At 50.2% G+C, this 22,334-nt stretch overlaps 3 protein-coding genes across 5 annotated transcripts in view; 1 reads left to right on the forward strand and 2 right to left on the reverse strand.

Annotated features, from left to right (window-relative positions):
• Positions 1 to 6,198: 6,198 nt before the first annotated feature.
• On the reverse strand, positions 6,199 to 9,678 carry ccdc58 (coiled-coil domain containing 58). Its single transcript, XM_036521164.1, has 6 exons — positions 9,477 to 9,678; positions 9,017 to 9,123; positions 7,530 to 7,655; positions 6,860 to 7,006; positions 6,604 to 6,663; positions 6,199 to 6,485 (listed from the first exon to the last, which is right to left on the reverse strand). Exons 2-6 carry the CDS (start codon positions 9,065 to 9,067, stop codon positions 6,435 to 6,437), a joined length of 435 nt encoding a protein of 144 aa, XP_036377057.1. The 5' UTR covers positions 9,068 to 9,123; positions 9,477 to 9,678; the 3' UTR covers positions 6,199 to 6,434.
• A 119-nt stretch (positions 9,679 to 9,797) lies between these two features.
• Positions 9,798 to 13,781, forward strand: fam162a (family with sequence similarity 162 member A). The gene is made up of 5 exons (XM_036521163.1): positions 9,798 to 9,945; positions 11,373 to 11,486; positions 12,455 to 12,563; positions 12,994 to 13,102; positions 13,486 to 13,781. Exons 1-5 carry the CDS (start codon positions 9,894 to 9,896, stop codon positions 13,597 to 13,599), a joined length of 498 nt encoding a protein of 165 aa, XP_036377056.1. The 5' UTR covers positions 9,798 to 9,893; the 3' UTR covers positions 13,600 to 13,781.
• A 4,247-nt stretch (positions 13,782 to 18,028) lies between these two features.
• The window catches only part of LOC118773784 (zinc finger protein 239-like), a 161,254-nt gene continuing 156,948 nt past the window's right edge, over positions 18,029 to 22,334 (reverse strand). Inside the window, exons 1-4 of one of the 3 annotated variants that reach the window (XM_036522875.1) lie at positions 21,748 to 21,825; positions 21,467 to 21,554; positions 19,838 to 20,026; positions 18,029 to 19,544 (exon numbers count right to left, since the gene is read on the reverse strand). In XM_036522875.1, coding sequence (XP_036378768.1) covers positions 18,787 to 19,544; positions 19,838 to 20,026; positions 21,467 to 21,503 — 984 coding nt within the window. In that variant the 5' untranslated portion in view covers positions 21,504 to 21,554; positions 21,748 to 21,825 and the 3' untranslated portion in view covers positions 18,029 to 18,786. Of the gene's footprint in view, positions 19,545 to 19,837; positions 20,027 to 21,466 lie in introns of those variants that run through there. The other 2 variants (XM_036522874.1, XM_036522876.1) reach the window with 2 other exon arrangements.

A 22,334-nucleotide genomic window follows, 5' to 3' on the forward strand; every position in this document is an offset into this window, starting at 1 on the left:
GTCAGCATGACAGATTTGAGAACGGGTACCTGTAAATGAGGAAAATAGCTGATGTGTTGCAGTCTTAAACCAAGTGCTTGTTCAGCAGTAGTGGGTGAGAGAGGGAGTCACGTCCCCTCAGTCACATCACTGTGAAACTTCCCTGCTTTGCAATATACAAACCCACTAAACTATAATGCTGTAAAACAAAAACTATAGCAGTAACAACGTGAACTTTCCTGTGGGGTTTTCCATTATGCTGTCTGCTAAGTAGATGCCCTTATATAGTCAACATCTTCCTGCTTCTCCCTTTTGCGGATCCCTGATAGCACTGCATTAAGCCCCTCCGCAGCATCTGCTGTGCTCCACACAGGAGCTCCACAGAGAGAGGAATTCAGTTCTCAGGTATATGTATTCAACAGCAATTTTTCACACTACAACTCCCACAATGCATCACAGCAGAGCTAACGCAGATTGGGATAGGTGCACCTCACCGCCTGTCAGCTGACTCACAGGCACCTTGGTGATGGACCTGAGGCACAAACGCACTGGGACAGGGTGCCTGAGGTGGCCAGGGATAAAGCCTTACATCACAGACCATGCAAAATATTCACTATTAACTGAAAAGTGGAAAGGTTTTTTTGGGGGGGGGGATCCCACTTTGTCAAAACAGAAAAGCAGGAGAAGTGAGAGATCTGAGCTGAACTACAGAGTAAACCTCCATGAGCAACACGTGGTCACCGCCCTCAAAACCAAGGCAAAACTGCAAGGGTGTCCATTTTTTGCTGAAAAGAGAAAAAAGCCCTTTTGTATAAACAAAAGTCACAGTCCAAACCCCGGCACTGTGAACTGGAACTGAGACACGCCCATCCCACCTGCACACCTGTCCCGGGCGTGGCCTGCGGAGCAGCAGTGCTCCAGTTCCGTTTTGGGGCACTGCTGTTGCACCCTTACGCAAGGTGCTTAACCCAGAATCCAACCGTGTAAGCAGATCAACCTGGAACTGATGCAAGTCTCTGTGGATAAAGAGCGTCTGCTAAAGGACAGTGATGTGCACGGTTTTCTGAGTCAGTGTGTGCATGTATGAGCGCATGCTTTTGTGAGGGCATGTTTCTCAGTGTCTACGTGATTGGGGGAACGTATCTAACAGAGAGATGCAAAATCTATTGTGTGTCGGTGTCCTCATCTGACTCTGAGTCAGATGGCCACACCCCTCCTCCCCAACCCCAGTGACTCACCCCCCCCCCCCTCACCCAGTGCACTCCCACTCCAGCTCTTTAACAGCCTCTGTGAGATCGTGGGGGTTTTTACAGAAATGCAGCTTGTGCACCCTGTAAAGGCCTACAAGCCGCCAATGAATTTACAGAGATCCCCCCAAATTGGGGGGGGGGGGTTACTGCCCACAACGGCCCTGACTGTGGAGTGCAACGCAGTGCCAGGAAGCAGCTGGGAGCGCACCGCGCAGACGCACCGCGCAGACGCAGGAGGCAGACGCGCAGACGCACCGCGCAGACGCACCGCGCAGACGCAGGAGGCAGACGCGCAGACGCACCGCACAGACGCACCGCGCAGACGCAGGAGGCAGACACGCAGACGCACCGCGCAGACGCACCGTGCAGACGCAGGAGGCAGACACGCAGACGCACCGCGCAGACGCACCGCGCAGACGCAGGAGGCAGACACGCAGACGCACCGCGCAGACGCAGGAGGCAGACGCGCAGACGCACCGCGCAGACGAAGGAGGCAGACGCAGGAGGCAGACGCGCAGACGAAGGAGGCAGACGCGCAGACGCACCGCGCAGACGAAGGAGGCAGACGCGCAGACGCACCGCGCAGACGCACCGCGCAGACGCAGGAGGCAGACGCGCAGACGAAGGAGGCAGACACGCAGACGCACCGCGCAGACGCAGGAGGCAGACACGCAGACGCACCGCGCAGACGCAGGAGGCAGACACGCAGACGCACCGCGCAGACGCACTGCGCAGACGCACTGCGCAGACGCAGGAGGCAGACACGCAGACGCACCGCGCAGACGCAGGAGGCAGACACGCAGACGCACCGCGCAGACGCAGGAGGCAGACGCGCAGACGCACCGCGCAGACGCAGGAGGCAGACATGCAGACACACCACGCAGACGCACCGCGCAGACGCAGGAGGCAGACGCGCAGACGCACCGCGCAGACGCAGGAGGCAGACGCACCGCGCAGACGCAGGAGGCAGACACGCAGACGCACCGCGCAGACGCAGGAGGCAGACACGCAGACGCACCGCGCAGACGCAGGAGGCAGACGCGCAGACGCACCGCGCAGACGCAGGAGGCAGACGCGCAGACGCACCGCGCAGACGCAGGAGGCAGACATGCAGACACACCACGCAGACGCACCGCGCAGACGCACCGCGCAGACGCAGGAGGCAGACGCGCAGACGCACCGCGCAGACGCACCGCGCAGACGCAGGAGGCAGACGCACCGCGCAGACGCAGGAGGCAGACACGCAGACGCACCGCGCAGACGCAGGAGGCAGACACGCAGACGCACCGCGCAGACGCAGGAGGCAGACACGCAGACGCACCGCGCAGACGCACCGCGCAGACGCAGGAGGCAGACATGCAGACACACCACGCAGACGCACCGCGCAGACGCACTGCGCAGACGCAGGAGGCAGACACGCAGACGCACCGCGCAGACGAAGGAGGCAGGTGCAGGAGGCAGATGCGCAGACGCAGGAGGCAGACGCAGGAGGCAGACACGCAGACGCACCGCGCAGACGCAGGAGGCAGACACGCAGACGCACCGCGCAGACGAAGGAGGCAGACGCGCAGACGCACCGCGCAGACGCAGGAGGCAGACGCGCAGACGCAGGAGGCAGATGCAGGAGGCAGACGCAGGAGGCAGACGCACCGCGCAGACGCAGGAGGCAGACGCAGGAGGCAGACGCACGACGGTTCATTTCATCAGCAAACAGCCGCTCTGAAACACAGCCACTCACTTATCCCAGATGCAGCCGTTGAGCTAGCAGGCCACGCAGCTTTTCGCTGGGATGGAAACAAAGACTCCAGCAAGAGCAAGGGAGGGGAGTTATGCATTTAACTGGTGCACTGACACCAAAATCAGGCACACACTGCTCTTCCGATCCGGAGTACCTAACAGTCAAATGCAGACCTTCCACCTTCCACAGGAGTTTACAGCTGTTTACATTACACCAGATGCTAACGCTAGCATAGCTTTAGAGTACCCGCTCAGTGCGATAAATTCACAACAGAGCACCTATCCCGAAGCAGCCCATATCATAGCCAGTGATTTTATCCATGCAGATTTAAACGCAGGTCTCCCAAAATTTGAACAACACATCAAATGTGCTACCGGGGGAAAAATACACTAGACAAGCTTTATTCAAACATTAAGAACGGTTTTAGGTCAACATCACTACCACACTTAGGCCAGTCAGATCTCCTATCCATACACATATCCAACCCCAGCATACACCCCCCTCAGGAGAAAAGACTGTTCAGACACGGCCTGAAGGAGCTTCCTCGCAGCTGCAGGATTGCTTTGAAAGGACAAACTGGGACATTTTTGAGGCTCAGAACATGGGAGGAGTATACATCAACCGTACTCTGCTACACACAGCACTGTGTTGACAACCGCACTGTCGACAAACACATCAGGGTGTACCTCAACCAGAAGCCCTGGATGACGAGGGAGGTCAAAACTCTCCTCAAGGACCGTAACACCGCCTTCAGGTCCGGCGACAGAGCCCTATACAGTGCTGCTGCTAGAGCCAACCTGAAGAGAGGCATTAGGAAAGCTAAAACATGCTTTCACTGGGCAGTATAGTGTGATTAAATAAGCTGTTTTTTCCTTTAAATCAGGAGCTAATATAATAATTAGAATAAACCCATCCTTCATTTTTGCGCTCTCTGGCTGACACTCCTTGAAATACACATTCATCAGTTCTACGGCTCAAGTTGATCCCCGAGGAAATCCCCGCAAATAAGTAATAAATATATATTTTTTACGTTATAGCAGAGACATTGGGATTATAGTGTCTGTATCGGGAGGCGGGGGGCGGCTTAAATCACGATGCCGGCTCAACATTGTGATGTCTGTCTGTAGTCCCTAGTTCTAATCGCACCGGTTTTAGCATACGCGCTAAACGGCTAATCACACCCGTGTGACCGTATGCGCAAAAGGGTTAATTACAGTTTTTAAGAATCAATTATTTTCTTTTTCTGCATCGATGCAGAATCTTTCACTTTCGCATCGCGATGCATCGTAAAAACGATTATTTTCCCCAGCTCTACTGTAGGGATGAAGTCCAAAGACTGGCAGTGTGGTGTTCAGAGAACTGAGAACCCTGAACTCCTTAAAAGCAAAAGAAATCAAAATAGACTTCCGGAAGAATAGTGCAGACCCCGATCCACTATACATCAATGGGGACTGTGTGGAAAGGGTCCCTGTTCTCAGGTTCCTGGGTACGCACATCGCTGAAGATCTCTCCTGGACTACAAACACCACGGCAGTAGTCAAGAAGGCACAGCAGCGACTCTACTTCCTGAGGATCCTCAGGAAGAACAGCCTGCAGGAGAAAGTGCTGGTGTCCTGCTACCGCTGATCCATCGAGAGCGTGCTGACGTACTGTATCTCTGCGTGGTATGGCAGCTGCTCAGCAGCGGACAGGAGAGCCCTTCAGAAGGTCATCAACACCGCCCAGAAGATCATCGGCTGCTCACTGCTCTCTTTGGAGGACTTATTCAGCTCTCGCTGCCTCAGTAGAGCAGCCATCATTCTGAAAGACCCATCCCACCCTGGACATCATCTGTTCAACCTGCTGCCCTCTGGTAAATGCTTCAGGTCCATCACATCATGGACAAAAAGACTTAAGAACAGGTTCTACCCCAGAGCCATATGAGAACCGAACATTGCCAAACACTGACACTGACCGTTTGGGACCTGTTTGACTGTCAGTGCTGTAATACTCACAGTTACATTTATAAACACTGCACAGATGTTTACATTTCAGCTGCACCTTTGCATGCATATATTCCTAACTGCACTACTTGTACAATGTGCAATATGCTGAAGTGCAATATCTCAGCTCCTAATAATAAAAGTTATATTGTATTGTTCTATATCTTATTGTTTTATGGGTTCAGCAAATATATACATTTTATATTTTATTTATCTAGCATTTTTTAAAAATTAGTTTAGCTTGAACTCCCTTCTGTTTTTAATTGCCGTTTGTTAAGTGTAAATGCACCATCAGGATTGCTGCTCAATTTCGCTGTCCTCTGTGCAAAGACAATAATCTATCTATCTATCTATCACAGCGCAGTCACGCTGACTGGCGGGGCAGCGGGACGGCCTGGCACAGCCTGCGGTCACTCCGCGGCCACACCCACCAACCGCCAGTGTCAGCGGCCAGCAGCACGTTGGGGTGCAGCGATTGCAGAACTCTGAGGTGTAACACACATGCAATCTGGGGATGTGAAACAAGCCTGCAACTTCCCCATTTCTGCAGCCGCCCTCTGGCCCAACGCCCGCACCTCGCTGCCCCAGTCATCATGACCACGCTTAGCTCTCCCCTCCCTCCCCTTCACACCCTCACAGGATGGACACCCAGTGTTACTGAACGTCCCCCTGGTGGGCAAGGCCGGGGCCGGTCTCTCTCTCTCTCCGGCGGGGCCCTCAGGGCCGTGCCGCTGGGTGTGTGTGTCACCCCCCTGCCGTTTTCCCCAGCAGTGCGTTAATTTCAGCAGCACAGTGAAGATTTCCCTCAGCAGCTCTGCACTGTGAGCCAATGCAGGCGAAAAACAAATGCTGAGCTTACATTGGTGGAACATTTAAATAACAATGGGACAGCCTTGGGTTCCACTCCTGATTATGTCCTTGAGAGTTGCAATGGGTTTCTGTCGCTGTGTGTTTGAGCTGTGGTCTTTGGACAGCTTTTGTTACCTCAGAAAACCCCACCCTCTCATACCTCACAGAGTGAAGGCCTCATCCTCTCATACCTCACAGAGTGAAGGCCCCACCCTCTCATACCTCACAGAGTGAAGGCCTCATCCTCTCATACCTCACAGAGTGAAGGCCCCACGCTCTCATACCTCACAGAGAGTTCCTAACTCCAGATTTTGCCATTTATGTGCAAGACAGTCTTGCCACACCCTGACCACCAAACCAGGAACACACGAGTGCCGTTGGAAAACACTTCATTGTTATAAAATCCTGTTTTTGTACAACGTTTGTATGAAAAGAGAGACACAGCAGTGACGGAGAGACAGCAGAGGTCCGGGGGCTCTGGAACCCCCACGCGGGAGACGGGGTGCAGGGGCATGGGGGGGGCCGTGGTGGGAGGTCCGCGTGGGGGTGGGGGTCCGTTGGGTCTGTTGGGCTGGGTTCCAGTTCCACGGCCCAGTCTGGCCGTGGTGGCACTCCTGGCACAGGACGGGATTGTCCTCACTGCACTTTCGGGGGGGTGTAGTGGATCCTGCACCTCTCGCTGAACACCTGCGGGCAGGAACACCCAGAGAGGGCGAGAGCTGACGATCACGCAGGGACAAGCAGGGGGGCCCTCCAAAACACCCCCACAGGGAGTCAGAGGTGACGGGCACGACCGTCCCCTTACCTTCAAGCTGCGATCGTTGACCACTTCTTCAACATTCAGCTCTGACTGCATGAGTTTTAACTGCAAACAGACAGACAGATACGCTTCGTATGAGACACGGTCTCTGTGAAACGCCACCGAAGGTCAGTCATTCACATAAACATTACCATGGTGACGCTTCCCAAACGGCAGTCAGTCCCTCTCCCTCTCCCTTCCCTGACCTCGCTGGTGTCAGTAATTGCGGTGGAGTCTGGCGCCCCCTTGTGGAGCAGCGTACCTTGGTTTGCTCCTTCCTGAGTTGCTTTATGAGTGTCAGGTTGTCGCCGTCCTTGGCCCGCTCCTCACGCAGCTGGCTGACGACGGCCGAGGTCTGAGCGATACACGCTTTAATGGCCCGGTCTCTGCTGCTGTGGGCCTCCATCAGCTGCCAGAGGAGCACACACACTCAGACACGCTGCATCTGCATGCACACACACACACATACACACACACACACACACACTCAGACACGCTGCATCTGCATGCACACACACACACATACACTCAGACACGCTGCATCTGCATGCACACACACACACACACACACACACACACACACAGTCAAACACACACACACACACACGCTGCATCTGCATGCACACACACACACACACACTCTCACACACACACAAACACACTATATCTGCACAGACAGACAGACAGACAAATACACATACATATACACAGTCAGAGATGCTGCATCTGCACATACGCACACAGTGCACGCACACACACACGGACACACACTCACACATACAGTGTGCACACACACACAGTGCACACACACACATACAGTGCACACACACACAGTGCGGGCATGCGCACGCGCACACACACACACACACACACACACACACACACACACACACACACACACACACACACACAGTGCACACTCTCTCTCTTACAGACTCGTAGAGCTCTTTGCAGGTCTGTGTTGGGTCCACTTTGCCCTTGAAGGAGGCCGTGGGGATGGTGGTGTTCAGCGCGTGGACGATCCGGTCATCGATGGTGCGCATCACCTTTAGCACCTCCTAGTGGCCACAGGTGGGAATAAAAATGCTATCAGGAGGGAAAGTGAAGAACTATGGCACCCAGAGGCCTCTTTCCACCCCCTGACAGTTGCTGTGCCCTGTCCCACAGAGGACTAAGAGATTACGCTTTAATTAACATCTGGAACCTTGGCAGGACATGCTACAACAAGCTATAAACTGCTGTGTAAAAATTGCCATAAAGTGAAAATTTGTCAGAGGTACAACACTCACTCTAACACTGCCCTGAACACACTCTAACCCAGCGTTTCCTAGCCCTCTCCTGGAGAACCCCCTGCCCTGCGTGTTTTAGATCTCTCCCTGCTCCAACACAGCTGATTCAAATGATCAACTCGTTATGAACTCCTGAAGCTGCTTAATAACAAACTGATCATTTAAATCAGCGGTGTTAGAGCAGCGAGAGATCTAAAACATGCAGAACAAGGGGTCCTCCAGGAGAGGTTTTGGATACGCTGCTTTAACCCTATACCCTGAACAGTGTCCTAACGCTCACATTATCCTGAACACACTCTAACCCTACGCCTGGGACAGTGTGATTCCTGCACACCTGCAGAGGAACTGGGAGATTCAGAATGAGTTCAACTGGTGATTCACATCTGTCAGCCTACAGCACACAGATTCTGCATAAAAACCGGACAGAAATGCTGTACAGCCAAGGAATGCTACAGTATCCAATCACTTTCAGCATGAAACTATCTGCAAAAACAACACCACAGCCATCTCCTCATATTTCTGCTAATACAGTGTCGCATTGTGGTGAGGAGCAGGACTTGTGACCAAAAGCTTGCTGGTTCCATTCCCCGCTGGGACACTGCTGCTGCACCCTCGGTACTTAACCCAGAACTGCCTCAGTAAATATCCGGTGCATAAACGGAAAACATGAAAAATGTAACTGATTAAGTCGCTCTGGATAAGAGCGTCCACTAAATGACAGTAACGTAATGTAATGTAATGGAATGTTGGAAACGTACCATACGACCGGGGCAGCCTTTATGGTAACACCACTCTGCGCAAACAGCAGGTTTGATTATTAACTGTCATTCCAGGAGCACCGCCGCGCTGCCGGTTCATTTCAAAAAGACTAAAGTAAAGCACCGCAACACAGCGCTTCCGTGGCGACCGATCGGACTGAAAGCCCGTAATCAAAGCTGGATAAGCGGCTGCTCGCTGCTCCCCCCCAGCGTGTAGCGCTGAGGGTCACTCATTCCCCCGGTGAAAGGCGGCTGCCGGGCTGCAGCGTGACGAGCAGCGCGCCCATCCCGCAAACCCGCTTCTGCACAACGAGGGTAGGGCGGTCATTCCCGCAGCCGCGCCAAACAGATAAATGAAGATGTGATTCTTACCTGAAACATTGAAAAGTCCTCACAGTTCAGGGCTCCATCGGGCGCCGCCATGCTGGGCACAGGGGTCCTCAATTCTCAACACAAGAAATAGCTGCCCAAGATGATGCCTGATTTAAAATGCGCGGAAAGGAAAACAACTCTTAGCTGTAACCATTAACCATGATGTTTGTCATGGAATTCTCTGTCTTTCTCCAAAGGCCAGTGACACCAAGTGTAACGGAAAATCACAAAGTATTAGCCAAACAGAACGACTGTCCTTTCAGCCAATTAACTTGATAATATTTCTAAAAATGTATACTGCGATGGAAGTCGTTCTAGATAAGAGCGTCTGCTAAATGCATGTAATGTAATGTAACAAAAATTACGACCTACGGAGTTAATAACTAAGACATTTTTATATAGTCCCGTTCTCGTGATTCTACCACTAAATCTCACTCTGGTCGACTGTGTTTGAACAGACCTCAGATTTAACTTTATAATCGGCCGCTTGATTTCGCCGGCTGGCAATCAGCAGGTGCGCACATATACACCATGAGAAGATGTAGTTGATTTACGAAACGCAAGGACCATGTTCTATAGCGCCAAAAAACGCAGTGATCAAAAGTGAAATCACAGGTAACAAGAATGCTAGTATTAGGGGCGGGTTTTGCTACTGCACATTAGCGCTAATCTTTGTTTAGCGCTAGCATGCTCTTATGTAATCCTACAATCCACGCAGGCATGCGTTGGGCGCGCTGCTGGACGACGGGGTCCTGCCCGGAGGGAACAGCGTGTAATGATCAGCTGCGTGACATTCACACTCGGCAGACACTGATCACGCTGTGCACGTCCATGGCGCAACCAGATCGCTACTAATATCACCCAGAAAACATCAGAGATGATCCTCAGCGCGTTTACCGGACCCCGTCGTGCCTTTGCTGCGTTCGCAGGTGAGGATCTAACGCGCTACATTAACGCGCATTTGGCTAAGTCATTTAATGTCAGAAGGGTGGTGTTTAAAGTGTGTTTTAGCAAGATATAGACACCACATTAAAGGCTAGATCCCAACGACACTAGTTCTGCTAATGTAACCAGCTGTAAACAGTCGGATTCAACAGGTTGGCTGGACGGCAAGCTGGTTAAGCGTAGCTTGATAAAATGTTGGTTGTCCTGTATTCGCCTTCAGCCTTGCAATGTTATTGCGCGTGTTGCAAAGCTACGGCATTCTTGACCCTGGCTTGCTGCCAACTTTAAGTCTAGCTAAACACCTTAGCGATATTATTATATGAGTAACTAGCTAGCTAGTTAGATACCACAGTTGGATTAGTGTTGTTATTTTAGAGATCGCTTGCTTGCTAGCCAAAGATTGTTTTGGGATTTTGCTGTGTTAGCTAGCTGGCTAGATGTAGTTACGTGCATAACTTTTGTGTTAGCTTCTCTATCAGTTTGATTTGACTGACAACAGCAAACGTTTTTAACTTAAGTTGTTAATTTACGTTGTTGTGTTGATAAACGAATTAGACAATCGCTAGTTAGTCACTGAAGTGACTAAAGAGGGTTAGCCGTGGATTTCAGAGGCCAGATTTGGTTGACAGTTAGATCTTGCACGCAAAAAACAAACTCCTGTCTGGAAAAAATAGGTCACTTTGCTGTCTGCACTGTTGATCGCACTGTGTTATGCATCAGCAGCCGGTTGTAGAAATAACCGGGTTATAACGTAGCCCGTCGAGCTGATAAACCGGCGTGCTAACTACGATCACCATTGTTCATGTTTACCAATTTACCTAGCTCCGGTAAATTGCTCAGTCATCCTGATTTTGCATCATGACGTGGTTATTCCTCCTAACAAAGGAGTTACACCGAGTGCAGCACAGATTTAGCGCCCAGGAAAAGAAGACCAGTCATAATATTACAGTGATAACAACAAAAATTAAAGAATGTAAATTAAATTTATTAAAAGATAATTACATGTATTCAAGCTGCGCTGATTCGTGAATAGCATCTTAATTGTGATTTGGTCATTTTTATGATTTTATTGTGCCCTCCCGGTGTTTGCAACCTCGCAGTCCAATTTAAGATGTGACAGGTGGTGTTAACATCAGAGATGATCTCTGCTAGCGATACCTCCATCCAAATGGTCAGATAGCTACTTTCATCGTGTGCCTGTTCACTCACACGAACGCAGATGTCTTAACCGCTAAAATAGTTAACTACATTGCCCAGTACACAGCTCGGACGAGGTTGTTTTTAGCCAGCTAAAGATATTTGATTGAGCATGTTCCTGCTTTGCGAGTGGAATACTGCATGTTGTTTTACTGAAGGGCAGAAATGAGGCTGCTCTCTGTGATTGCTGTAAGGTGTGCGCTTTCCTTTGCAGCGCAGTGCCGCCGGCAGGTGTTCGACACCGGAAGCCGGCGCAGGTTGTGTAACAAGCCGCCGGAGAGCGTGTCGGAGCCGCGCCCCAACGTACCGACTCCAGCGGCAGCCCCCGGTACGTGCGGAGAAAAGGGCCGCTTTCCATTACATTTCATTACATTACACTGCATGACATTACTTTCGTTTAGCAGCCGCTCTTATCCAGAGCCACGTCAAGCACAAGACAACGGAAGTATTTCCATTCAAGCTGAATGAGCACGTAGCATCTGCCAGGAGCCGACCGAAATCAGAGCTGGCATTTAGAGCACAATCTGCCTGTGTCATCTCAGGACGGGCTGGTTTGTGTCACAGCACAGGGTTGGGGGGAAGTCACAGGGTCTAGTTAACGGTGAGATGCTACAGCGCTTCCCTAAGCCTGCATGTGAAGAGGCTGTGGCATCTACCTGATATCAGGTGAGTTAGAGGAATAACCTCCAGGTTATTAAGGGTCATCTGCTGCTCTGTTGCATGTTGGGAAGTGGTCTGACACACGGCTCTGTGCTGGTGTGCGGTTTCAGGCTGAAAAGTAGAATTTCTCCTAAAACAACATTGGTGAAGTTATATGAAGTTTTGTGTTTAAAATGCCCTGTGAACGTAAGAGCGACTGCTAAGTGACGGTAATGTAATGCAGTGTAGCGTTGCCAGATATTGTGTCACAAGACAGGATTGTACATCTCCCTGCCATAAACTTAAAATAAAAGTGTTATGGCACTTTATCAGGCTGCATGAAGCTGTAATACCCTGGACTGAGGACAGAGGAATCCTCTTTGGGGGGGCTCTTTCCCCAGGGGGACTCGAAGAGTGGAAATGGGGGGCAAAGCTCTCTCTGAGGGGGTGTGTGTGGGTGTGTCTGCATGTGTGTGGGTGTGTCTGGATATAACTTACCTGGTGCACCCTCATTGTATTGTATGTGGTCATATTTGTATATTGCCATGACTCATTGCATAAATGGATGAGCAGGATACTGTATACACTGTTTAGAGTCTCTGTAATCCACCATGTCATCTGCTGCACACACTGACCGCTGCTCTCTCCGTCCCTCAGTGCGCCCGGCATACAAGCTGCCCGGATACAGGCCCACTGAATTTGATAAAAAGATTCTTATCTGGGCCGGCCGCTTCAAGACCAAGGAGCAGATTCCAGAGCTGGTCTCGTAAGTCCTCACTTCCTGTTTACACACACAGTCTGCTGCCAAGACCTGTTTGCTCAAACCTAATTGGCTCATAGCCCCTGAGAGGTGTTTCCTGATTGGCTGAGCACTGAGGACTCTGCTTCAGTCATCGTTCAGATGCCCCTTCCTCCTACAGCAGTAGTAACATCTTAAGGAATTAGGGAATTATCAGGCTGATCTGGAAACAGGAAGTCTCTGGCTCTGCCAGTCCTGTTATTATGGGCTTATTATGATGCTCGCATGTCACATGCAAGGCCTGGCCAATCAGCACAGCCACTGTGTGATCAGTACGTGTTCAGTGCGTGTGTGTGTGAGAGAGCACACTGAGCACACTGATAGCATGCGCTCAGCAGGGTGTCTGACTGAGGCAGATGTTGGTGTTGAGAAGGCCGTGCTAATGTGTGTGCTGCAGGTTTGAGATGATTGACGCCGCCAGGAACCGGGTTCGAGTGAAGGCCTGTTACGTCATGATGGCCATGACCATCCTGTCCTGCCTGGCCATGGTCGTCCTGGGAAAACAGGTACGTTACAAGACACACGGCGGAGTGTGAGTGAGCGCATGCGCGTGTGTGTGTGACCGTGTGTGTGACCATGTAAGTGTCCGTGTGTGTGTGACCGTGTGTGTGTGACCGTGTGTGTGTGACCGTGTGTGAGTGACCGTGTCAGACCGTGTGTGTGTGTGAGTGACTGTGTGAGTGACTGTGTGAGTGACTGTGTGAGTGACTGTGTGAGTGACTGTGTGAGTGACTGTGTGAGTGACAGTGTGTGTGTGACTGTGTGTGTGTGACCGTGTGAGACCGTGTGTGAGTGACTGTGTGTGTGACAGTGTGAGACCGTGTGTGTGTGACCGTGTGTGTGTGACTGTGTGTGTGTGTGTGTGACCGCGTGTGTCCTCGTTTTGCAGGCCGCAGGGAGGCATGAGTCCCTGACGAGCTGGAACATGGAGAAGAAGGCACGCTGGAGGGAGGAGATGCAGAGGGAGAAGGAGGCGGCCGTCACCATGGAGAAACCTCAGTGAACTCCAGCCTCCTGTGCAGCTCCCTGCCTGTCTTCATTATATCGCCCTCTTTTGGCAGAGTGAGGCACTGCAGCACTGGTAGTTAGCGGTACACAGTGTGTCTCAGGGCCTCTGGCAGCATTTTCCACCAGTAAACACACATTCAGCCGTTTTTTTTTCAATAAAATGGATCAGTAAATGCAGGGATGGTAGCCAATCAGCTGCTAGAGATTGGTGTTTTTCTTTCAAAGGTGTCTGATAAATCGGGTTGAAATGAATGTATGTTGTGTGCCCCTGTGTGTGAACGACCTGCCGTGTCACAGAGGGGGTCTCCCCAGGGCAGCGGTCAGACACAGGGGAGAGCCCCCACCCTGTTTAACACCATGTCTGTAGCAGGAGCAGGCTTGTATCCAGGCAAGGTTTTTTCCTCATCGATGTTTCCCATTGGCTGAGAGTTCACCGCCTCTCAGCCAATGGGAGACGTGTCAGTGTCTGATAAGAGAAACATCACCGGCTCACGTTCTCAAGCTCCTGATTGGCTGTTCTCTGCCTGCTCCTGTTGCGGTTGTGGTGTGAAAAGGCACCCAGTTGAACTTCAGACCCTTGGATTTCCCAGTGACCTCCGCTCTCGTATGTACAGTGTCTGTGCCTTGTGATGGTGAAGCAGTGGTGACTGAGCTGTGTGTGGTAAGGGGGGGTGGGGGGGTTACTGATGGACGCACAGAGGAACCCCAAACCTCTGCAGCAGCCCCCCGAGGTTCCCACTGACACAGAGCTGAGAAGGCCACCCCTGCTGCCCCGACCACGTCCGCTCCAGCACCTCAGCTGTTCTCCACAGCAAAGCGGCTCGTAGTGCGCTGTAGAGTGTGAGCGCTGTAGAGTGTGAGCGCGTGCGAGTGTGAGCGCTGTAGAGTGTGAGCGCGTGCGAGTGTGAGCGCTGTAGAGTGTGAGCGCGTGCGAGTGTGTTCACATGTGCAGTGTTCAATGACTAAACAGATGGAACAGTTTCGTTAAAAACAGCGTTTATGCAAATGGAATAAAATAACATTTACGGTCTCAGTATAACAGTACTGCTCATGACAGGGAGTTTGTTCGTTCTGGAAGATTTTAAAATTAATGTATGTGTTATTTTGTCCCACCTGAATTTCTGGAAGAAAAAGCCTTGCACCTTCCATATCACCAACTTCCAAATAGAATAAAGATTTAAAGGAACAGAACTCTGGTTTCTTCAGCATCGTCCTTCATGCTGTTCCGCTGAACCCCTGTCCGCACGGATGAGAGTCATATATACACACACACACACACACACACACACACACTGGTGTGCGTGGGGCTTGTACCTTACTGAAGTCGGGGGCAGAGGGGACACCCTCACACTCTCACACTGCTGATTGGGGGGGGCATAGTCTGTCTGCTTTATCCATCACACACACAGTCACGCACGCACAGGGTCATCAACACTAAGAAAAAAACAGATGAACTGTAAGACTAATTTTTTAATAATAACTGGTTTTCTGTTTCTGGAGAGATGAGTAATGATATTTTCACTGAATAAGAGTTCTTTGTTGTCCTGAGCTTCCAGAGCTGCATGTCAGAGAGATGCTGACCAGGCCGGCATCTGCAGGTCTCATTCAGTCATTAAGCAGGATAATGAACTGTAATGGGCAGCAGGCCTACAGCCCGCACGTGCTCAGAACCTGCTCCCCCATCGGGCGGGGCGGGGGGAGGGGCTGTACCTGCTCCCCCATCAGGCGGGGCAGGGGGCTGTACCTGCTCCCCCATTGGGCAGGGTGGGGAGGCTGTACCTGCTCCCCCATCGGGCGGGGCGGGGGGGCTGTACCTGCTCCCCCATCGGGAGGGGCGAGGGGCTGTACCTGCTCCCCCATCGGGCGGGGGGGCTGTACCTGCTCCCCCATCGGGCGGGGCGAGGGGCTGTACCTGTTCCCCCATCGGGAGGGGCGAGGGGCTGTACCTGCTCCCCCATCGGGCGGGGCAGAGAGGGTGTACCTGCTCCCCCATCGGGCGGGGCGGGGGGGCTGTACCTGCTCCCCCATCGGGCGGTGCGGGGGGCTGTACCTGCTCCCCCATCGGGCGGGGCAGAGAGGGTGTACCTGCTCCCCCATCGGGCGGGGCGGGGGGGCTGTACCTGCTCCCCCATCGGGCGGGGCGGGGGGGCTATACCTGCTCCCCCATCGGGCGGTGCGGGGGGCTGTACCTGCTCTCCCATCGGGCGGGGTGGGGAGGCTGTACCTGCTCCCCCATCGGGCGGGGGGGCTGTACCTGCTCCCCCATCGGGCGGGGCGAGGGGCTGTACCTGTTCCCCCATGTCCTCACAATCTGAGCGTCTCAGGGAAGGCGGGAACACAGGTCTGTTACTCATCGATAGCTCACACACACGTCTGTCTCTCAATGGTGGACAGTATACACAGGTGCACACAAACACGTGTCCGTATCTGTTACTCTCCTTATCCATTTCTGCACTCTCTCTTACGGGCAGCATCTCTCCTCTTCACCCTGCATCTTGGTCCAATCTCCACCCCTAACAGCTGCTTCCTCTAGCGCCCCCTCTTTATTTTACATGTAGAATTGTGATGTATTTTGAATTCTGTGATCTAGGGACTGTTGTATAGTAGTATACTTGGCTTTTGTCAGAATACCCATGTTAACATGTGGTAGGGCTTGAATGGTGTTATGCTCACACTCACTGGTGTGGGAGTGTTAGCCTGGTGTGACGCTGTTGCTCATTCACCCTGAATGGATGAACTTCTGTTCTGTTGTGCTGGAAGTCGCTCTGGGTAAGAGCTGGAGAACAGCGGGACAGGAACACTTAGCGAGCTAAACAGTATTTGAACATTTGTCACTATAACAGGCAATAGATCAATTTCTCAACTGGCTATTCAGCCCTGATTACAAAAGACCCCAATTCTGACAAATTCTTTAAGGGTAGTGTTAACTAGTTAGCCAACAGCTTGTGACAAGCTAGCTCACTAACAAATGTGGCTAACAACTTATGGTAAATATTGACAAAGATATCTAGCTAACTGGCTAGTCCAAATAACTAACTAGTTACATTAGCTAACATCAATCCTGCAGCACATTATTCAAAAATAACCACAGACAGTCCTCTTATAGGAAGGAGTCCCTGCTAATGATGTCAGACTGTAGGCAATGTTAGCTAGCTAGATGCTACCCTGACTTTAGACAGCCACTTTACTGTAGACACCTCTGTGCACACCGACCACGTGCGATTTGCTTTTACCTGCCCGGCTGTCCTCCTCCTTTATGTCCTAACAGGCCACCGTAGCGCCCGCCGCCGGTAGGACAGTGTGCATGTGCCCTCACCCCCCCACTCTTCACGCTTGGGGATGGCGTAGCTCCTGAGACAGACAGGGTTTATACAATTGCACAAGAGAGGACATCCGTGCACCGATTCAGTTATTTACTTACTAAAGAACTCATACGGGGGAACCTGTTGCTTTGTTCTTCAGCGATGTAATCAGGAGTTGAATATGTAAAGTAAATGTAATGTAATACACTGTGAGGCGGCATATCAGTCTGCTCTGTGTCTGCAGTGCCGGAAGAGCGGAAACAATGGGATGCCCCAGAAACTGAGACATGCAGGTGTGTGTGCGTGCGTGCGTGCGCGTGTCTGTCTGTCTGAACAGTAAGGGCAATTGTTTTGAACACAAGCTGACCTCCACAGCCCGGGTTCAATACCAGGTGTGTCACTGGGGCCAATCACAATTTTTTTACTGGGTCTTCCCTGCAGGAGTCACTGCGGGGGTTTCAGACTGTGACTGACGCACCTGCAGGAGTCACTGCGCGGGTTTCAGACTGTGACTGATGTACCTGCAGGAGTCACTGCGGGGGTTTCAGACTGTGACTGACGCACCTGCAGGAGTCACTGCGCGGGTTTCAGACTGTGACTGACGTACCTGCAGGAGTCACTGCGGGAGTTTCATAGTTGGGATGGGCAGTTCAAGAAAAAATACTATTCGATATTCACTGGTAACTATTCAACCATTCTTCGACTATTTGACCCCCCCCCCCCGACACACGCAAGCACGTGTGCGCACACACACACACACACACACAAAGAGAGAGAGAGAGACCCATTCACGCTTTTCACAACTGTCTTTGTATTTTGATATCATGTTCTTTAGAGATGCAATGCTTGTCTGGATACAGCTAGAATCCACAACAGAATCTAATGAACCCTTTCGCACGCAACTTATATTTATGCTATGTAGTGCAGGTGTTACCTTACATGGTTCATTATGTTTTCATTAGCGTCATTAAGCTTCTCATAGTTTTCAGTTAGCATTTGCTATATTTTTAACATTAAATTGCCGTTTCCTCAAAGCTAAAATTAGCAAGAATTTTTCCAATCTAGTGTTCTAGTTGGACTGGTTTTAGCATACGCGCTAAACGGCAAATCACACTGGTGTGACCGTATGGGTGAAAGGGTTAAACTGTTAAACCCAAAAACCCTATAAAACACAGGGTATAATGAACTGCACCTGGTAGTCCCACGTTCTTCTTCTTCTTTTGTTGTTTAATGGCAGTTGGCAAACAGCTTATAGGTGCATCACTGCCACCTTCTGGTGGTAGTAACACATTACTTAATACCAGGCGCTGGTAAAAACAAGCAAAAATATATATATTTTTAAGACAATACGATAGTTGCATAAACTATTAGATTTGTTATAATTTAATGGCTATTCGAAAATTCAAAAATCATGACCCATCCCTACTTCAGACTGTGACTGATGTAACTCATTCCCACATTGAGACTCTGCATCTCAGACTTGGCCATCACATGACTTGGGGCAAATGAAAGGTTGCCCACATTGCCCCATGGAAAATCACTGCTTTGTTGTAAGTTTGTTTTTAAAACTTTGTATTGTAGCCATTCTGCCTTTTTAAATGTAAAGAGCAGCATAATGTATAACCCAGGGGGTAGGCAGCAGGGTGTGATTGGTCAGGTGCTGGATGCATGTATATGGCCATAGTATCGCCCCCAGAATGTGTACACAGTTCTACCTCCAGTCATGTGGGAGAGGGTCAGAGCCCAGGGCACAGATAAACTAGCTACTGACTGTACTGAAAAATGGTGCTGGACCTTCTCAGTCTATCTCTGCCTCTACACTGCAGCCCAGCTAGCTGACAGTATCTGACAGTATCAACACTGCGCTGAAGGAATCTCAGTCACCCCTCTGAGCAACAGAATGAGTGCTCTTTTGCGTGAGTTCGCTGGTGTTTCTTCAGATTGCTCAAGTGGCCGAAGCTCTTTTCACACTGGAAGCAGTGGAATGGTCGTTCCCCGGTGTGTGTGCGCTGGTGCCGCGTCAGGTTGAATGACTGGCTGAAGCCCCGCCCACACTGGGAGCAGTGGTGGGGCCGCTCTGCTGTGTGGGTCCGCTGGTGTCGTGTCAGGTGTGACGCGGACCTGAAGCTCTTCCCGCACTGGGGGCAGTGGAATGGGCGTGACCCTGTGTGTGTTTGCTGGTGCTCTGTCAGGGTACTCGACCGACTGAAGCTCTTCCCACACTGGGAGCACTGGAACGGCCGCTCCCCTGTGTGAATCCGTTGGTGCAGTATGAGATTATTTGACTGGCTGAAGCTCTTCCCACACTGGAAGCAGTGGAACGGCCGCTCCCCGGTGTGAATTCGCTGGTGTTTCTTCAAAGTACTCGACAGACCAAAGCTCTTTCCGCACAGAGAGCAGTGGAATGGCCGCTCCCCTGTGTGGGTTCGCTGGTGTGTTGTCAAGTCTGATGCGAATCTAAAACTCTTCCCACACTGAGAGCATGTGTGGACCCCTGGGCTGCCAGTGTCTATGAGAATCCTGCTGTCCTCCTCTGGGTGAACCTTCTCAATGTGCTGGTGAAGGTTCACTTCTTCCATGTGAGTGAATGGGCACTGGGAGCAGGCAAAGACCTGAGACGCCACCTCAGCTGTCTGCCCTGCAGGAGACAGGAGACAGGATATATTCATATGTTTATAGCTTTTAATCACTCTAACCAACAACAGGAGAATGAAGTAATTACAAGACATTAAAGAAAACATAGTGATAAGGATCAGGCTCATAACTGGAAGGTTGCTGGTTTTGCCTCAGTAAATATCCAGCAGTATAATTTAAAAATGGTGACCTATGTAAGTTGGTCTGGATAAGAGCATATGCTAAATGCCAATAATGTAATGTGAGCATGAAAAGATAGTAGATTTAAGCATTGATATTAGCTGTATGGTTTCTTACCCTCTTCCTCCTCCTCTACCTCTTCCTCTTTTATGTTGGATAGTATGTTTATCTCCTCCCTGCTCATCCCATATCCAGTCTTCCTCTCCATCCTCTCCTCTATGTCTTCACTTCTGTTCAGACCAGATCTCAGCTCAACCCCTGTGTAATCTCTGCTGTCCATCACACAATCTGCCTTCATGTCTTTGCCTGAAGAGACAGGGTTTATAAAGAGTCAAGCACGGCTTCTGACTGGCTATTACAGACAGTCAGTTCAGCAGAATCCATTGTTCCTATAAAGAGAGAGGATAGGAGAGTCACTCGGGGAGGTGAGACTCGGTGAGTAAGGCGGACTGAGGGAGAGAGAGACTTTAAAGATTTGGTCATATCTACCTTTTAAGCACTTTCACAAACTGAAGTATTGTGTGGATGCCATTCACAGATTTGCCAAGGTAACACTATCAGAGAAGGCTTACGCAAAGACTTGATTATTTGAGCGATACAAGTACAGTCGTTTAAAGAATATCTAATAGCTAATTTCTATACATTTCCTTCAAAAAGGGTGTAATATCCTAGCTGTTTCTGCTGCTCCGACTAAACGTAAGCATCCAGTATCTTATTGCTAAGGTATCTAGACCAGCTAACTTTTTTGTTAGAAAGACCATCTTCTTCTATATTAAGTTACTAACTAAGCAAACTTAATAAAATAGATCGAGAACTCGGAGTCGGGACTTGAGGTAGGTAGTTAACCATCTAGTTAGTTTGGTTATTTTATCTTATTAGAGTATAAAGTAACATCAATTCAGAAGAATGTTGTGGGTAGACATCTGGGTGAGACAAGGAGTTCGGTTCTTTCAGGGAGATGCGGTTATTTTCCCATTTTTATCTGAGGATAAAACGGTACCATTTTGTTTACTTAATCAGCAATTTATTTAACACTCGGAGACCAAATCGTGTACCTAGCAAGCTGGCTTGATCAAACTATGTGGTTAGGCGACAGTTAACTGCGTCCGTCCGTCACGAAGAGTAGCTGAAAGCCAAATGTCTGCGTAAGAGGAACAGCAACAGCAGCAAAGCTTCTGCGCTTCGTAGTAGCCTAATATCCATATAATATCTTAAAACCACAGCACCCGAAGCTTGGCGATTCATGTGGCATTGAATAACAGGCTGTTTTAAAGTCCTCGCAGGACTCGATCTCACAACGTAGCGGCAACATGATTTTGTTACAGTGTAACTGGGAAATGCGAGTCCTGGACACTTCACGACGGCAGGGATACGGTTAGCTAAATCTCAAATATTTGACAAAGGAACAACGAAACCTACATCACGCACAAAATAAAGTTTTTAAACGGTTTATGCCACCGTTGTATACTGTCACCAGTACCCACAGCTATTCCCTAGACGTAATTTGTTGGTACTGAAAACATAAACACATCAGCGTTAAACTTTCTTTTCGTTACCATGGGAATATATAGGCTAGGTTTGTTCTTATGAGGATTACATGTGTTGGTAGCGAGGAAACTTATAACAACAACGCCAAAAAATATGGAAGCCATTTTGGATTTTGAGCCCGTAGATGACCATACTGGATATCAGCATTTAGCGCTAGCCTGTGCCCACTGTGTGTAGCAGAAACACATTCATACGCACCGCCGCTTTCATTTTCCGAAAATCTTTGAGTTGCCATCCCAGCAAGTCTTCCCAGCAGTTAGATAATGTTACGTTTCCTCGCACGTATCTGTGGACACATTATTGAAGTTAGCGAACCTGATAGACTTCATGCTCAGTAAAGCGTCCTGCGTCCTGCTTCCTGAAGCTGGGGGTTTCCTCTGTTAACACAACGGTCTGTGAACAGAAACGCGTAACATCTTAAATCAAAAGGCAAAACGAGATGATTTAATTATCCGGTTAGATCGCCAGGTTAAGATCACCTTCGCATCGGAACTGTGCAACGACAACAGCAAAGCCGTGCGCTTGGTGGCGTCGGAGGGCCCGTTCTCCGGAGTCATGCTCAGATGATGTTATTGGAATAGCCTGTCCTATATGTCCTGGAAGTCAGTAGGCTACACATATTTGGCGTTATTACTACAAAACATGTAGTAGACAAAATAACGTTTATATTTATACAATGAAAACATACAGGGTGTTTACTGTGTAACTACTCCGACAAATCGGAGGAAAACTGCAGTTTTCACTGACAAGGAATGTTTTTTTTTCTCTGAATACAAAGGTTATTAAATTATTAGAACATCAGTGTTATTTCTGATCAGTCATTAGTCACTAACAGGAACTAACTGCCCTAACACCTGCTATTCTCTCTCAAGCTGCTCTGATGGGCCCTGACCCCCCACCTTTAAGTCTAGGCTCAAAATATATCTATATAGTAAATCCTTCAGCTGAGGGACATGGCCTGGCGCTGGCATGGATCATAGTCTCTCTGGTGGAATAAGTGGTCATTGTTTTCATGGACTCTGTGCCGTGATCTGGTGCCTTATCTACTAAACAGTGATCTACTAAT

This window comes from Megalops cyprinoides, chromosome 2, assembly GCF_013368585.1.
Source record: "Megalops cyprinoides isolate fMegCyp1 chromosome 2, fMegCyp1.pri, whole genome shotgun sequence".
Classification (NCBI taxonomy): Eukaryota; Metazoa; Chordata; class Actinopteri; order Elopiformes; family Megalopidae; genus Megalops; species Megalops cyprinoides.

What these genes read in the sequence shown, in the direction of transcription:
- ccdc58 (XM_036521164.1), bottom strand. Translation starts at nt 9,067, where the DNA reads ATGGCGGCGCCCGATGGAGCCCTGAACTGTGAGGACTTTTCAATGTTT. An exon ending in TCAGGAAGGAGCAAACCAAG is followed by an intron (nt 6,664 to 6,859) that starts GTACGCTGCTCC and finishes GTCTGTTTGCAG; the next exon opens with TTAAAACTCATGCAGTCAGA. An exon ending in TCAACGATCGCAGCTTGAAG is followed by an intron (nt 6,486 to 6,603) that starts GTAAGGGGACGG and finishes TCCTGCCCGCAG; the next exon opens with GTGTTCAGCGAGAGGTGCAG.
- fam162a (XM_036521163.1), top strand. Translation starts at nt 9,894, where the DNA reads ATGATCCTCAGCGCGTTTACCGGACCCCGTCGTGCCTTTGCTGCGTTC. An exon ending in GACTCCAGCGGCAGCCCCCG is followed by an intron (nt 11,487 to 12,454) that starts GTACGTGCGGAG and finishes TCCGTCCCTCAG; the next exon opens with TGCGCCCGGCATACAAGCTG. An exon ending in TGGTCGTCCTGGGAAAACAG is followed by an intron (nt 13,103 to 13,485) that starts GTACGTTACAAG and finishes CTCGTTTTGCAG; the next exon opens with GCCGCAGGGAGGCATGAGTC.